Source organism: Leuciscus leuciscus (genome assembly GCF_965113295.1).
Source record: "Leuciscus leuciscus genome assembly, chromosome: 19".
Classification (NCBI taxonomy): domain Eukaryota; kingdom Metazoa; phylum Chordata; class Actinopteri; order Cypriniformes; family Leuciscidae; genus Leuciscus; species Leuciscus leuciscus.
Window position 1 is genome coordinate 31161607 of NC_138743.1, and position 17173 is coordinate 31178779.

General features: G+C 40.1%; 1 protein-coding gene across 7 annotated transcripts in view; it reads right to left on the reverse strand.

Moving 5' to 3' along the window:
* Positions 1-17173, reverse strand: part of sipa1l1 (signal-induced proliferation-associated 1 like 1) — a 97095-nt gene that overhangs the window by 15448 nt on the left and 64474 nt on the right. For 5 of the 7 annotated variants that reach the window (XM_082147447.1, XM_082147451.1, XM_082147450.1 and 2 more), the window contains exons 2-12: positions 12683-14419; positions 12035-12165; positions 11097-11285; positions 10138-10312; positions 9168-9271; positions 8347-8504; positions 3362-3941; positions 2458-2732; positions 851-1141; positions 583-732; positions 247-371 (exon numbers count right to left, since the gene is read on the reverse strand). In XM_082147447.1, coding sequence (XP_082003573.1) covers positions 247-371; positions 583-732; positions 851-1141; positions 2458-2732; positions 3362-3941; positions 8347-8504; positions 9168-9271; positions 10138-10312; positions 11097-11285; positions 12035-12165; positions 12683-14201 — 3697 coding nt within the window. In that variant the 5' untranslated portion in view covers positions 14202-14419. The remainder of the gene's footprint in view (positions 1-246; positions 372-582; positions 733-850; positions 1142-2457; positions 2733-3361; positions 3942-8346; positions 8505-9167; positions 9272-10137; positions 10313-11096; positions 11286-12034; positions 12166-12682; positions 14420-17173) is intronic. The other 2 variants (XM_082147448.1, XM_082147452.1) reach the window with 2 other exon arrangements.

Below are 17173 nucleotides of genomic sequence, written 5' to 3' on the forward strand. Positions count from 1 at the left end.
ATACAAGCACTATTTCTGTCATCATTTGCTTAAAAAAAAAGTCGGTTTTTGAATATTCACAGTCATTCTTCTGAAGTTTTGTCTTCATTCATTCTCCTCAATATTTCATTGTTAATAGTTTTGTTTAGCTCATTCATTCACTCCTGCAGTGCTTCCTCATTGATCTCCTCCTCCCCTCCCTTTCAGACATCTTGCATTTAGCCTCCTCCCCTTCTATAATTCATCACCGATGGAGTGTGGTCTGACCTGATGGTGGTCTGTCAGAGCTGTCCTCCACTCTGGGCCAGCTGGGGGTCGACTTGCCGCTGCTTCCTCCCTCTGCCACCATTTGCCGCTCCGCTGGGAGAGGAGAGTGCCTGTTGTGTGCAAATCTATGTAAACATAAACATGTATACGCTTGTCAATCACATTTTGCCTCATTTTGCGACCAATGCATCTTGTGATTAAAAGCTGTGTGAAAGCTTGAACCGATACATTGGAGAGATGACTGGGTGATTAAGGGATGGACAGTTAAGTGCTCAAAAGAAACCAAGGACGAAGAGGAGGTAGACAGTAAGAGGAGGTATTTTTGTAGAGCCTCACCCCTCAGGCATAGACTTCTGCCTCCAGTGAGCAGAGCCTGAACCCGTGTCACTGGAACAGGAGAGGTTACTGGGGGAACTGCGGTTGTGGGGCGAGCGCCCCAACATGAGAGAGGAGGTCAGGGCATAGTTCTCAGACCCTGGAGACATCCTGAGAGAGGTAGAGAAAGAGCGATAGACACAAATAAAGATAAACGAGAGACAGGAAGAACGACAAAAAAAATGAAGGGGAAGAGTAACTTAAAAGCTCCACTCCATTAAAGCAGCACCTTTTAGGGTCTAGGGGTCGGCCATCACTGGACACGCTGCGGGGGATGGCAGCAGCTCTCTCGGGCCGCTCGGCAGAGAGGGTCTTGCCCATGCTGGCCCCCAGGCTGACGGCACGGTTCGGGGTCCCACTGTGACTCTGAGGTGAGGCAGTGAGGGACTGCTGTGGGCTGGACGAGGTGCGCTGCCATTTGTTATTATTGCTCCGGAAAGGAAACTTGTACTCAAATGAGCCGCTCTCATTGTTGCCCTTGTATTCAACAACTGGCATACGGTGCAGTTCTGAACAGCCCCTATAAGATGACAAATTTGGTAGTTAGTGGTAATGAAAGAGCATTTGACTTGATCTTGAAGGTGAAATGAGGCATTTACACAACCGTTTATAAGTTTGGTTCCAGTAAGATTTTTTAAAAATGTTTTTGAAAGACAGCGCTTAAGGCAGCCTCACCAAGGCTGCATTTAATTGGTCAAAAATACAGTAAAAAATGTAATATTGTGAAATATTAGTATGATTTAAAATAACCATTTTCTATTTTAATATATCTTTTAAAATGTCATTTTTTGCTGTGATTACAAAGCTGAATTTTCAGCAGCCATCACTCCAGTCTTCAGTGATCACATGGATCACATGATCCTTCAGAAATCATTCTAATAATGTTGATTTGGTGTTTAAGAAGCATTTTTTATTATTATCAATGTTGAAAATGGTTGTACTGTTTAATATTTTTTGTGGAAAGTAACCATTCAAAAGAACAGAAATTATTAGAAATAGGAATCTGTGTAAAATTATAAATGTCTTTAGTCACTTATGATCAACTGAATGCATCCCTTTCTGAAAAAAGTATAAATTTCTTTAAAAAAAATAAAAATAAAATAAAATATCTTACTAACCCTAACATTTTTATTGCAGTGCACATCTCTTTAGTCTTTACTATCTTGGCAGGAGATAGCAACATGCAATATAGTTTGTGGAAATGTTACTCCTGTAACCTGGTGCACTAAAGTTACTAAATAACCAACCAACTAAAATAAATAACATTCTCTCTGTAAGGCCTATAAACTCCCAGGATTTATAAACAACACTTAAAAATGAAATTAGTAATCCTTAAATTCTGAATCCTGTTTGCTACCTCAATTCACATTCAGGAATGAAATTGTCATTCCTCTCGTTTGTTTAAAACCCAGAAGATACAGAGGAGTGTCAGTTTATAGTTTAGATAGAAACATAAACTGTAAAAAATGGAAATTGTAGGTTTTCTAAGGATAATAATAATGCACCACCACTGTAAAAAAAGAAAAGAAAAAAAAAAGACAAGTGAACGCAAATAAAAATCCGGTGGGTCTGATGATTTGTAGTTTAGACCCTGATCATTATAACCTTCAAGTTGGCACAGCGCCTGGAGGCAAGCCTAGACTGGGAAGGCGGATCTCATCTATTTTGGTTTGCATGTGTGGGCACAAAGGTGCAATGTTTTGTATTGTTGTCTTATTGCAAAACTTGGAATGACTGGTTTACTTTTACAATCTGACAAAAATAATTGCTACTTATTCACCAAGATTCAGTCAAGAAATAATGAATCTAACCATTAATTGATACTAAAAGACCTACCTGCGTGGTGTGGCGTCCTCGTGGGGTGGTATGATGACAACTTTCACAGTGACTGAGGTGCGGAGCAGGTCTATCATCTGCTCGTGTGAAAGTGTTGCCACAGCCACCTTGCAAATTTCGACCAATCGGCTGCCTTGCCTCAGCCCCGCTTGCCAGGCATAGCCGTACGGCTCCACCTCTGCCACTATGCCTTCATAGTTAACGTGAAAGCCAAGTTGGCCCAGCCCATTCCTCCGCAAGGTCATCTCAGATGTTTCACAGCCTTTAGTTAGGTGCTGAGAAGAAAGGGGGAGACTGATATGACTTGTCTGACATAATTTTTCTCAATTCTAAAGTAGTTTTATGCAATTTAGAACCATGTCCTCTATTAAGGATGTAAGACCTTATCAAAAATGCGTAAAATTGATTGGAAATGTCTATCACAAGCTATTGAACCCATCTGCAAATCAGGATCAGGGCTTTTTTCTCAAAGTATAAAGAAAACTCTGTTTATGTTTCATGACTGTGATGGAGATCATGAGCATTCAGTTCGCAGAGTACTAGTTACCATGGCAACAGCTCTTGCACTTGAAGAGTGACATAATGGGCAGGGGGCCAAATCAGGAGTACATTCAAGCCACTGCACAGTTATGCAAAGGCTCTCTTATACACCCCATTAATTCACACGATGAAACAAACACAACACAGCCCTCAAAACTACTTTGAGCTTTTTCCAAAACCTTGATAGCTATAATCCCACTTGGATACAAAACAAAAATGATTGAGAACCAAGAGACAAGCTCTCAGGTCCATGTGCTGTGACTGACTGAATGACAAATGCTTAAAATCCCTTGCATTTAAAAAAAAAAAAAAAAAAAAAAAAAAAAAATTCCATCTGTCATGATACCTGCAACTCCACACTTACCTCTAAACGTTTGACAACCTCACGGAAGTCTTCTGTGTTGTTATTGATGGAGCGCAGGGAGATGTTCTCTCCACGTTCATAGTAGATCTTCATGGAAGCAGGGCTTCCCATGGTCCAACCAATGACATCTCGGACAGCACAGTTAAAGACAACGGCCTTGCCTTCTGGGTCCACCAGCACTAGAAAGTCATTTGAAATGGCCAGCAGGGCCTCCAGTTCTCCTCCGGCGCCATGGTCCTCGGCGTGAACAGGCCAGGTGATGGCTCCTGGGCTACGCAGCTCCGCACCAAGGTACGGCCGGGTCTTCTCCTTACGCTTGTGGGCCAGAGAAATGAAAGGAAATTTGCCCGAGGGATCAATAGGCGTGCTCGTAACGTGACGTTCTGCCAGGTCCCTCAAGTACTCCTGCCGTGTCCGAGTGGCCATGGCGCGAAACTTGTCTGACTTGTGGGCTGCATTTTCAGCGTTGATGACCTTAGCCAGAAGGAAATCTCGAAAGACTGTAGAATTCGGGAATGTAGCATCCTCAGGAATAGGTGGTCCAAAGGCAGGTACATCTCGTGAGCGAGCCACAGCCACACTGTAAATGAGGGGGTGGAGATGATGGAGGGAAACAAGAGAGAAGATTTCAAATAATGAGACAATTTGCTCATCACATGCACAAGATAATTGCTAAACCATTCTCAAACTGCCCTCATGTTTATGCATGAGCAAAATTCATTCCAAAGACAATGTGGCTGCTATGGAAATTATGAAAGTCAAAGTGTGAAGTGTCGCAGAGGGGACATCGAATACTTTGCCAAATGGGAATGGGAGGAAATTAGCAAAAAGACAGGGATGGCTATTATTTTGTTGACTACTCCACACAGTGCTAGTAAACTTGGACAGACCCCTCATATGCTACAGAAGAACATTATGAATTCAATTCCAATTCTGAAAATCTTCAAACCTTTCTTCTCTACCTTGCTGATTCATCTCTCCCCTGCTTCTTTCCTTTCATTAAGCCTCTGGAATGGACATCTAAAGCTTCCTGCTCTGTCTGGTATGCTTGGAACTCATACGTAACTAGCCAGCCATAGCAGTAATGAGGCTGGACTAAAGAGAGCCACTAGCCCGTTTTTACAGTGACACTGGAGGAGGAAGACAAAGAAAAGTGGGGGCCAGAAGTTAGAAACGTTGGTGAGAGAAAGAGAGGGGCCAAATAAAATTCTGCTGTCTGTGCGTGGGCCTGATCTGTAAAAACACTAAGGGAAAACATGTACGTGTGTGGTAGAAAAATGAGCTTGCAAATTCATCACAACATAAACTTCTCTCCCACAATACCAGCAGCTTGCTGAAGTACGGACTGAGATGAATAACTTGTTGATATCTAATTCAGTCATATTGTTTTTCTTTCTTTGCCTGAAGGGACAAACAACACTGTTTGGAAGGCTGGAAATCAAATTGTTGCTGGTTTGATGCCCATAAGAAGAGAGCCTAGAGTTATCACCCTTGTTCCCAATAAAAAACTCAAATATATTACACAGATCTTTTATGTACATCATGGTAATTAAAAATCATCATATTCATATATAATATTTACTTGATACTCCCAGGTACTTCAAAAGAACAGGATGGTATTGCTATAGAACATCCCACAAAAAAAAAGAAGTCATTTTTTAACGCTCTCTCCTTTAATAGACATTAAATAATTCCATGTTTTTGTGTTTTTACATACGTTATTGCCAAGTGATGAATAAAGACTTGTTAATAAAGACTCGCTAAACTACAGCAAGTGTTAATGGGATGCGTGTTTCCCACAAAGTCCACCGTCACACTTGGTATCGTTTGCAAGATTTTCACATCTCATCTGTTTTTAAACATGGTACTCCAACGCACTTCAAAGAACAGGTCCAAAAACTATGATATAACCACATCCAAAAAAATTATGCCATAGTAGTAAAAAGTATAACATTTACAGTTACCATTGCTCTGTTATTTTAAATCTCTCTTCATTATATTGTTTTCTGTTGAAGCATTAAGCAGTCCAAACACCCACAATTGTGCTTCACCAATGCCATACAAAAACCCAACTCTGTATGAGAGTGCGGACAATAACCATCATCAACATTTTTCAAAAGCCAGAATAACGCAGTGCATATTCCATCCAAACATAATCCACTTCTGGGCATCGAGCAGTTATTCAGTAATGACTAACAGCAAGCGGGCTGACTTTATTGTTGCAGCCGACCCCCTTGGCTTAGATGGAGAGGCAAACTGGATTACATATCTAAAGTATAAATACACAGTGTGTGGGTTGGTGGAGCATCCACTGCCCACAGCAAGGAACCAAAGAACCTCCACACAAGCAAATAACACCCTGACCCACTCAAAAATACACAGGTGTACAAGTATCACATACACAGAGCAAAGTTCTCACACAATGTAAACTTATTGAAAAGATTAACTCTTTCTAACACACTAATTTCCAACATGATGGATACTAAAAACCATCAATTCAATGTTACATATTTGATCATTTCTTTATGTAAAATACTTTCTGAAGCTACACTAACATTTAAAGGTTTGGGCTCAGTCAGATGTTTTAATGTTATTGAAAGAAGAATCTTATGCTTACCAAGGGTGCATTTATTCAAACTACAGTAAAAACAGTAATATTGTGAAATATTATTTCAATTTAAAATAACTGTTTTCTATTATAATATAATTTAAAATGTAATTTATGCCTGTGATGGCAAAGCTGAATTTTCAGCAGCCATTATTCCAGTCTTCAGTGTCACACGATCCTTCAGAAATCATTTTGATTTGGTGATCAAGAATCATTTTTTATTATTATCTTTTTTTTAAATCAGTTGTGCTGGTTAATATTTGTGTGGAAACCATAACATTTTCAGGATTCTTTAATGTATAGAAAGTACCGGTAAGCATTTACAGCATATATTTGAAATATCTTTCTCACAAAATCCCTATGTCACTTTTGATCGATTTAAGGCATCCTTGCAGAATAAAAGTATAAATAAAATACTGACCCCACACTTTTGATCGATAGTACACTCTAACAGATTGATTAACTAATTTATTAGACGGATTCACACTAATAGGTTTTAAATATTCCAGCTACTAATTTTAAGGGAAAAATGCAAAAGTCTGTAGATACCATTACATGATTCAGACTGCAACGTCACAACAATTTATTTTGCTGTGTCACTGTAGACCCTGCGGCAATGCGATAGTGATGCAGGAAACACTTCTGTACAGACGGACTGAAGAAAAAAAAGAAAAAAAGAAGAAAAAAAAAAGCAGTTTAACAGCTTCCGCTTTGTACAATATTACCATCTACCTTAACATTTCCCTGGTGGCTGAGAGGTCATCTGTCAAAATCAAAGGCCCCCAGTGAACAGTGTTAACCACTTCAGTACACCCAACAGCAGCCAATAAAACAACAGGAGCGCATTTAAATCATTAACTCTCTCCATAAACACCTTTAATCACCCTTCATTCCAGTGTTTTACCTTTACACAAATACACACAATCACAAATGAAAACCCAAGACCCGCTGAACCCACCTGATCCACTTCCTGACTTCCATGCCAATTCCTGTCTAAACAGTCCAAGCAGGTTAACATAGCAAGAGTGGCCACAGCAGAGGAAAAGTTCAAGCTCACAAGAAGAATTCAGTTTGCGGTTGAAGGGGCTACAGGAGGAATGGAGGGAGGGAGGGAGTCAGGGAAGGGGGAGAGGGTTGTCGGGTTTAAGCGGCAGGCCCTCATCAAGCCCCTCTCAGGAGAGGACAGTTGGCAAGGGTGTGCATGCAGCCCTCTCGTTTGTTATGTGCTCCGTTTAGCTTATTGTTCCAGAGAGGCTCAGTCAGGGCGGGCCTTTGTAACTTCTGTACTTTCAGAGCTGAACAGCGATGAGGCTCCCTACTGGGTATAATTAAGATGACACACAATGAGGCCCATCAGCAATTATAACCTCTATTAGTTTCATGAGGCAAAACAGAAACCGAGCAAGCAAGAGAGGGAACGAGAGAGTATGCGAGCGAAGATTAAGGGAGTAAGTCACAATGAAGATATCAATGATCAACATTCTTTTTGATGCCCGATCGCTTCAGATAAGCACAAATTTTGTCTTTTGTTTGACTCACAGTAGCACTTTCAAGGTTGAACTGCAAGCAATGCAACGATCAACAAATCCTACTGATAAACAGCCCCCAGTAGGCGTGAATGAAATTAAGCAGGCCTAGCTCATTTGAAGTGGTTAAGAGCAGCGCTCCCCTGGGTAATGTGCTGTACGACAAGAGTAATAAGCTGGCCAGAGGACATCAAGCGAGAACATAACCCACCGCGAGCAGGAAGAAAATCCTTTTCTCCAAAAATAAAAGCAAAAACAACACCCCTACAATTAGATGTTAAGACAGGGAAAAGCTTATTTTAAATTCATTGGCCAATGGTTTTATTTAAAATATTATAAAATATATAAATAAAATATTATTCTTGTTATTACAAAAAACTTTCAACTTCAACTAGGATACAAGTAAACAACCAGTCATGAAATCAAAAGTGTTGTTGATACCTTAGCCTATCACTATTAAATGTTTATTTAAAAATGCACCTACACTGATCTTTTTGATCTTGAGAAAAACAATATCCCAAGACAATAACATCTACTGTACAACCCAATTGAGTCAGAATTTACAATTCAGTAAGAGAGTCAGATGTTAATTAGTAACTGCTCTGGTGGATTCAGTTAATGATGATTCTGTAGAATGATTTGAACAAGTCTTTTTGACTGATTCATTACAACACTAGTCCACATTGGTAACACTGTATCATACAGTGTTGAGTACGGTTGCTGCCACAGACTGAAAATCAGTTGATGCAAAATGCATCTGTCCAAAAATCCTTTGTTACAAATCACAAATGCCCCAGTTTGGCCTATAGTTGCTAGAATTTTTTTGCAGCTAAAAAAACAATTTGACTCACCTGTAGCAGGCATTTTCAGAGCACGGGTTGAGCACTCGAACAACCACGAAGACATGCTGAAAGTGTGAGCGGATGTTCTTGGGACTAAATGGCTTTGCTCCGGGCTCTTGAAACACGATTGTGACAATGTCGTTTCCAATGTGTCTTTTCCTTAGCAGCTACGAAGTGAAAACAACATAGGTCAGTATACACTATCGTTTAGAAGTTTGGGGAAGGTAAGATTTTTCAATGTTTTTGAAAGAAGACTTTTATGCTCACCAAAGCTGCATTTATCGAAAATACAGTAAAAACAGTAATATTGTGAAAAATAATTACAATTAAAAATACCTGACATCTACTTGAATATATTTTAAAATTAAATGTATTCTCCTGTGATGGCAAAGCTGAATTTTAAATTTTGAGCTTTAAATATGAATGATATGAAGGATCATGTGACACTGGTGCTCACAAAACATTTATCATTATCAATGTCGTGCAGCTAAATATTTTTGTAGAAACCGTGAAACGTGATGAACAAAGTTTAAAAGAACATTTATTTGATATATAATATTTTTTGCAACATTATAATTGTCACTTTTGATCACTTGTATGCATCCTTGCAGGATAAGAAAAGTATTCATTACTTTAGAAAAAAAAAAATGTACTGACCCCAAACTTTTAAATAGTGGTATATAGTATGTGATAGTTTAAAAATAAAAGGACATTTACACACTTTTATTTCACTTCTGGAATTATGGAATTACTAAATTGTTCGTTACTGCAAAAAAAAAAAAAATAATAAAAGGAAAAAGTTCAATTATTGCAATAGTATTACAGCTTACCTGCTGTTTGTTATTGGGCGTGTAGGGCAGCATTGTAGACACGTGGAACATGATCTCATAGTCTTTAAAATTTGTGTACAAAGAATGTGTTCCAGTGGAGTCCGCTGAAAAAAAGAAGCAGCTCAATGTTAGCCTTTCATATACAGCTTTTATGTGACCACCTGCCTTTCCTTTGTTAAATAAAGAAGGATTTCCGCGTTGACTGAAGGGAGCATACAGTCTAGAGCCTTTGATCATCTAAACTCATTTATTTAATGCTCCTTGACTTGTTGGGGCAAAATATGGCTGCCACACTTTTATAGGACCCCTTTTTTTCTATTGTTCACAAACAGGATACTGCAGTTGTTGCTCTGCACCACGGCCACAGACACACGAGAGTACAAACTCATCTTCTCCTTAGTCCCTCCTTCCTGATCTCTGTGCTCCACCTGACTGTGAAACCATGTCCTAATCCGTCAAGCTGAGATCAAAGCTTTCTGACACCTCTACCGCCCCTTCTCGACCACACTACAGGGCGGAGGGAGGGAATGTCAGGGGTAAGATGTCAAGTCTGATAAATGGAATTAAAAGCATGCTTGTGATCAGAGGCGATATTCCTCATGGTAACAGGGGAAAGGTGGAGCATGCATGCCAGGCACGGCACGCATGAATGGGTCTCAAATATGGGCTATGGGGTTCAAACAGTAGGTGATGGTTAGTGTTTAGATCCATTCCCAATTAAACATGACCTCCGATTGTCAATAAACCGCTGACAGTGGAGGATCATATTTAGAACAAGCTGCAGGCTCATTTGAGTGTGATCCAGTTAGAATTAATTAACTAGCCCTATAAACTACTAGACTGACATGACAGGAGACCAGAGATTCCGTAAGCGTTTTGGCCCTTTAGCTACTTGCAAATTTTAATCACACAATACTGCTTTCAGGCTTCAGTGGCGAACCTTCAAACAAACCTTCAAGATAAGACTCACTTTTAGTGTCCAGTTGGGCACGGTACTTGGAAAAACCCTTAAGGCGCACCCTTTCTCCCAGCAACTGCAGGAACTCTTCTAGGGCGGGACCTGCTGCCTCATTATTGTACATCTCCTCCTCGCTGCTCTGGCCGGCTTGACAGTACATGATTCCCACTTTCAACTGAAAACTGAGCTGCACAAGAGATAGCAAAGAAAGACCATCAACCCATGAAAAACAGGAGTAACGAGAGTAAATATTTTCTGTTATTTGGGCTGCTAATTTAATTAGCAAATTAAATACAATTAATTATTGGAAAAAAAGTACATTTATAACACAACAGCACAACAAAGCATTCAACTCTTTAAAGTCTGATATGTGAAATAACAGTCAGAATCTAGACTGTCTATTGAAAGTTTAGAATGTTTTTGTTGCATATACAAACTTTTGATTTTATTTCAATATAATATAATTTATTCATAAAGGAACCTTTTAATTTTGAATTTGGTTTCATGCCAGAAGAGGATGCAAATAAATCATAAAAAAATAAAAAAATATTATAAATACAAATGTATACATATATATTAAATACGCATAATATGATTATATTTTGAATTATTTTACATAAATAAGGCAGCAAGAAATCAATATATATAGTAAAAATTACAGATTAATGGTGTTTTATTAATCAGCATATCATATAATTCGGTTTTTTTATATTTCTTGATAATTACCCTCTGTATTTTTTGACACATTGTATACTTTATTAAGTATTTAAAGCCATAAAGAATATTTTTTCATTATATAAACCTCATTTGTATGTGTATTTAAAAAAATTAAAATAATTTTTTTTAGGTGCAGTGGAAACAGTGAAAACAAGGATCCGATTCTTCACTTGTAGGCATTACCAAAATTATAATAAAATTAAAGAAATGACTGAGTTGTTTGACAACTGTAAGGGAATGTAGGATCATAATACCCCCTGCTCATCCAGTTTCATCAGCTGCTCTGTGACCTTCGGTGTGTTGAGAGCAAGTCGGAGGCAATGAGCATTGAGCTCAGGTACGAGGTAATCCAGCACCTCCTTTAGAGGCAAGCCTCGAGCCAAGCCATGCTTGGAGGTGGAGGGCACAGCATCTTCCAAAATTGAGCCTCGTAAGGTTGTTAACTATAGGTAGAAAGGTTAAAAATATGACAGAGAAATGTATTTGAATTATTGATTCAGACATGTTTGGGAATACATATACAGTATCAGTATACATTTGTAAATTACAGGTGAGACTCAATAGGTGGGTGTTAAATATTAGTATAAGAGATGTTCAGAGAAAATTAGTACTTGGTACAGCAGGTTCCCAACATACTATTGTCTTTTAGTACCTGCTCATTATGATTCAGAGATCTCAAACACCTGAAAAGGTGCCGTTATGAGTGGAACAAAAGTTTTATACTAAGCTAACCCACGTCTGCCCACCTGCCATTCTCAAAATAGCAGTGGAAAGATTGCCATGTTGGGCTATGCGTCACCTTAGTCACAAAGCTATTAAGGCCCATCAGAATGCATGTGAATCATAAGCGGTTGCTATAAATGATGCCAAAGGCAGAGGTCACATGTAAAGAGCCTTTTTTTGGTTATAATTAGAGAGATGGTCTAACCTTCATCCAAGCTGCTGTCAAAAGCAGTGTGATTGAGAAGCAGTATGGTGACAAGCCAGTCAGGGCACAGAGTGATCTATGCCGTGCACTAGCAGAGAGAACTCGCCTCTAAGCATGTTATATAAGATAGCAGTGGGCGTCAGACCTGGATCTCACTCACTGCTAACTGCTTTGAATTAACTCTCTCTGTGCAGGCAACAAGGTTTGATTCAGATGCTACAACTATATATGTCATTGTATTTGGTGGTGTGAATGAGCGCTCACCTCGCTGGTTCTGAAGATGATTCTGTAGTTGTATTGCTGGCCATGCTCTTTGTGATCCTCCAGTTTTTCCCGACGAATGCTGACAGCTACAGGTCCCAGTGTCTCATCAACACCCAAGTAGTTCCAGTGCTCTGAGGATTTAATCATTATACATTTTTTCAATGAATGATTAATTCATTTAAAAAACAGCCGCAATATAATCAAGTGCAATAACAAATTATTATCAATAAACACAATTTGCATTAGGGTCCGATAATAAATAGCAACAGTTGAATGAATGATTTAATTGGGGCATCAATAGATTCAATAATTCAATGCGATAATTCGAAATGAATGTAATTCAATATGAAATAAAAAGAAATCAGGAAGTGTTAGGTTTCACAAATCATTTGGATGCTTCATCTAGCAGAATATGTGGACACCCGTCTGAGGTAGATTCCTTTTGCTTTTGTATTAACTTTTAAGCTTGTTTACTTTTATTTTTAATTTATTGTGCTATGCAATGCTTATTTTGTGTACAGCGGTTTTTTAAAAGGTGCTCTATAAAATAAAGTTTATTACTATTATTATTATTGCTACCACATCAAACTGCCTGAACTGTGACTATCAGCACATAAATCTTACCAGTACATCAAGGGTAGCACTCACCTCTCAAGTAAAAGTACTTTCTGTAATAATATGCACCCAAGTCCACATGTTCAACTATGTTGCTCTTTCCACGATCATGGTGGAGACTTTTGCCATCCTTGGGGGATTCAAGAACAGCCACCCCTGCATTGCTGAAATGTGTGTTGGGAGCTCTTTCAGGGGATCCTTCATCATCTCTTGAAGAGCTAGAGGCACCACTGCCGATACTACCTTGCTTCGAAGGGCTGATGTTCCTCTCTCCTTCACCTCCAATTTCGTTCCGGAAACACGGGCAGCTGAGAACCAAATCATTGCTCTTGTCATCACCAGAGTCAAGAGAAGGCCCATCCTTGATGTTGAGCTCTTCCTGGCTGCCGCAAGGGGAGCTGTAAGTCCCGCTTTGGGTGGATGAGAGGGATGAAGTGTTGGAGGCAGAGGCCGCGGCTGCAGCAGAGGCACCAGTGGTGGTGTTCTTCCGCTTTACAGCACTTTGCCGACTCTGCACGGCCTCGTTCAGGTCAAAATGAATACTCTGGACATCAAAGTGTGCAAAACCTTTCTGGCAGACCCATGGTTTGGGAGGGGGACCCATATCGTCAGACTTTCCGTCCTCAGCGTCAGAACCTGCACGTGATGAATCTCCTTCGGCTTTGACGCTACGCAGCTTGCGGAATATGGACTCACCACCCGTCTCCGACTTTGAACGTCTCTTCATGTGTTTTTCTCTTTCTTTCAGACGACTGGCGGGACTGCCGCGAAGAGGACCTAGAGGTCCGTCAGGCAAGTCCAGGGCAGTTTGTTTATGGGCTACTGTAAGTAACTCGCTTAACTTTTCAGGGGCAGGGCTGCGCTGGTCCGGAGCGTCTGTCTGGTAGCCTTTGAGCATATCGAAGAAGCTTTCGCCAGACACGCCGTGCTTGTCGATAGATGAGGTACTGCCATACTCTCGATGCATGGGTGTCCATCCTGAAAAAGACCAGCCCTCACCTCCATCGCCGTCCAGCTCACTAATGGTGATGTCGCTGTTGCTGCGCTGCCGTATACGTCGCATGCCTTTGCGGGGTGACCCGAGATAGCCATCGGGTGAGAGGAAGCGATTGTCTTTGCCTTTACTATGCATCTTGTTCTTCAGCGTGTTGTGAATGTTACGCAGCATAGATGAGTCCTGAGGGCTGATCAGGTGGCCGAGCTTGCTTGACAAGTTACTCTGGGCGCTTCCTGTGGTGGTGGAAGGGGAATCCGTCTCCACCGTGATGTGCCACACCCCACCACCATTTCCTCCCCCTCCACCACTTCCACCACTTCCACCACTTCCTCCACTTCCTCCACTGCCGCCATCTTTTCTGGGGGGCCAATCAGCAACCCGTGCTCGAACGCCCATTTTGGGAACTCCGGGCGTGCCAGTCAAGTGCGTGCTCTCACTGCGAGGGGGAGGAGCACCTCCATTGGGCAAGCGTAGACGCCGAGTATAAAACTCATCTGTGGCGGGAACAGAGCCGCCCACAGAGCGTTCGGTCTGTGAACGCTTTAGACTGGTCATGGTACGGCTAAGTGGCGGAGCTCAGCACTGGAGCATGCCCGCAGAGTAGCTGAATTAACGAAGCTTAGGGAACATGGGCAGCCACTCAGCTGGAGAGGCCAGAGAATGGAGGACAGATAATAGCGGGATGAAAGTGAACTTTAAAGTGACCCTGAATTAGGCATGTGTGGTGACCATTATGTGATCAGACCTTCCTCCTCTCATCCCTTTATGTAGAACTGAAACAGAGAAAAATAGGGACAGTATAAGAATCCAACAATCTTAACTGCTATCTTGATAAATTAAAATAAATAAATAAATAAATAAAAATGACTGAGGTAAAATAGAGGGGCCACGGAGGGCACAAAGGGGAAACCCTTTAAGATGCCAACAAACAGCACACCCAGCCATCATGGTAATGAAACACAATGGCAATACTTGAAAAAAAAAAAACCAAGTGCCTTACTCTTGAGTGATTTTATTTTTTTTAAGAAAAAAGGAGGTTATTTTACATGCATTTGCAAATTGTTCTGAAATCTTCACAAGCAAAAACATATACATGTTCATTCTGAACAAATTCAGATATATCTTCCCATCTGTTTTTATTTTTATTTTACTTTTTTGATAAAAATAAACAAGGCACCAATTAATGAACAGATTTCAGTTCAGTTCAGTGTTGCAGGTCTTTAACTACAACACCGTTCATAAACTTGGCTGTGCCAAAGGGCAGATTACACCACATGAACAAATCAATGCCACTACCGTTGTGGAGAGGCAAAACACTGCACGGCTACAATCACAAACCAAATTGACTGACTAGATATCAGCAGGATGATTTTGAGTATGATGCAACGAAGCAGTAAGCAGAGATGATCAGAAGCAATTCAACAACTTAAAGTCGAACACATTATCTGCCACTTGCCCAAAAGAACAATCCTGGTAACACTAGAAAAAAGTATCCTTTTTTTTATTATTATTTCAAGTTGCCATGAAAATGACAATTCACACTATATAAGGCTTGCATCATTTTCGAGTGGTTCTATCTAAGGAAACACTTGACACACTTACAAAGTGAGCTTTAACCTTTGAGCTTTAAGATGACCAATTATTAACCCCAAAATCAGACCTGGGCTGATAGTTACACTGGTTAAATATAAATACAGCAGGTGGCACTGCGTATAAGGCATAATCGCCTAAATTATAATGCACTACAGATGAACATTGTTCCCATATGACAGGAGAAGCTCTGAAATGTCAGTTTCCTTGGTTTCCTGGCAACCGTCTGCCGACTTTTGTGGTGCAGAGCAGCGGTGCTGCTGGGTTATCCTTAATGAGAGAGCTGAAGCCCAATGACTACATTTACCTACATAATCTGCCGCAAGCACCACAGGAGAACAACCCTGGGAAAACAACCCACAATGTAGAAACATTGCGTAAAATATTCATAGTATAAACGTACAGAGTTAAAAATAGCAACTGAAAGAAAGAAAAAAACCACTTGGAATCTGAAAGCAAAATATTATGCTCATTACAATAAGGGCAAAACAAATGACCAAACGTTGTGTGTTTAATGACAGCATGTAGCGTAAGGACAGCAGTAAGTATTATTACTAGAGTGATATTTTATAATAAAAATAAATAAATAAAAATAAATCTCTTCCCAAATAAGGTGTCAGTCTGGAACAATAGAGAAATCCTACTGAATCACTTGACATTTTGAGTTTATGAATCACATTTGTAGTGTAGTGCTAGACTATGTGTATGTGCTGATGAAAATATGAGATAATCTTCCTGCCGGTGAGACCTCTGGATGGCTGGAAGGGGCGTGTGGAGAGTCGGGTGTGGCGGCACACTAACCCCAACACACACTTGCACAGACTGCAGATGAGGTCATGGGTATTTCCAATATTTGAGAGAGTGCTCTTCCTCTCCCGTCTGCTCTCACTCAGAAATGGTGCTGTAATAAATTTCGGAGGTTGCAGCACAGGTGCTTCTGTAAGGCTGAGAGGAACTCTGAGGCTTAGTCATACACAGCTGCCAAATTATAGCCCAAAGTATGACAGATGGGGGCAGCACGGGCTGACAGATCCCATGTAGCCAGTTAATGAGACAGATACCTGTGACGAGAGAGAGCCTGTGAGCAGGGCAGATTTGACTAACACGGCAATGAGAACTTCAACTCTGAGAACAAATCTCAGACAAAATGTGACCTTTTATAGCTTAAGTCTTTCTATACAGAAGTAGATCGTAATAGAAAAAAACATAGCTTTTACACACCATATAAAATCATATTTAATATAATAATTTTCCTTACCATTTAAAAGTTTGGTGTTGGTAAGATATTTTTTGAATCAAGTATTAAATAAATATCTTACTGACCCCAAACTTTTGAACGGTATTGTACATCATTAACATAAAATCTGCTACCTATAGTAACTATTTAATGATCTATGTAACATTTACAGTTCAAGTCGTTCTCAACTTGTATCCTGAAGCACCCTTAAGAGAATCCTCTCAATCCAAGCTTAAACTAACACCCTAGCTTTAATTACTACACTAATTGCTTTGCACTTGACAAATTGAATCAGGTGCGTTAGCTTAAGCTGGGAACCGGAAGAAAACATTCTGCCGGGGTGAAAACAAATGTTCAAATGAGAACAACTGCAACAATCATGTGTAAAAGTGGGCTGAATAAGCTATGAATAATACATAAAATAGCTGAAAGGTTCTGCTTTAAAATACACACAGAGCTACAAACCTTCATACAAAAAGACAGCTTAAAAAAGAAAAAGGCTGATATTAAAAAGAACAGTGTGGGAACAAAATTCACCCTCTCTGTGATCCCTAGAATGAATCTGTTTTTGCAGCTGTGCCTTTAAGAAAGGCTCGCTTCACATGTGAAACGAGCAATTGCGCTTTTCTCCACTAAGACACAGGCCGCAAGTTTACTGTCAGTTCAAATATAATTTTAAATCCCTATACTTCAATAGCAT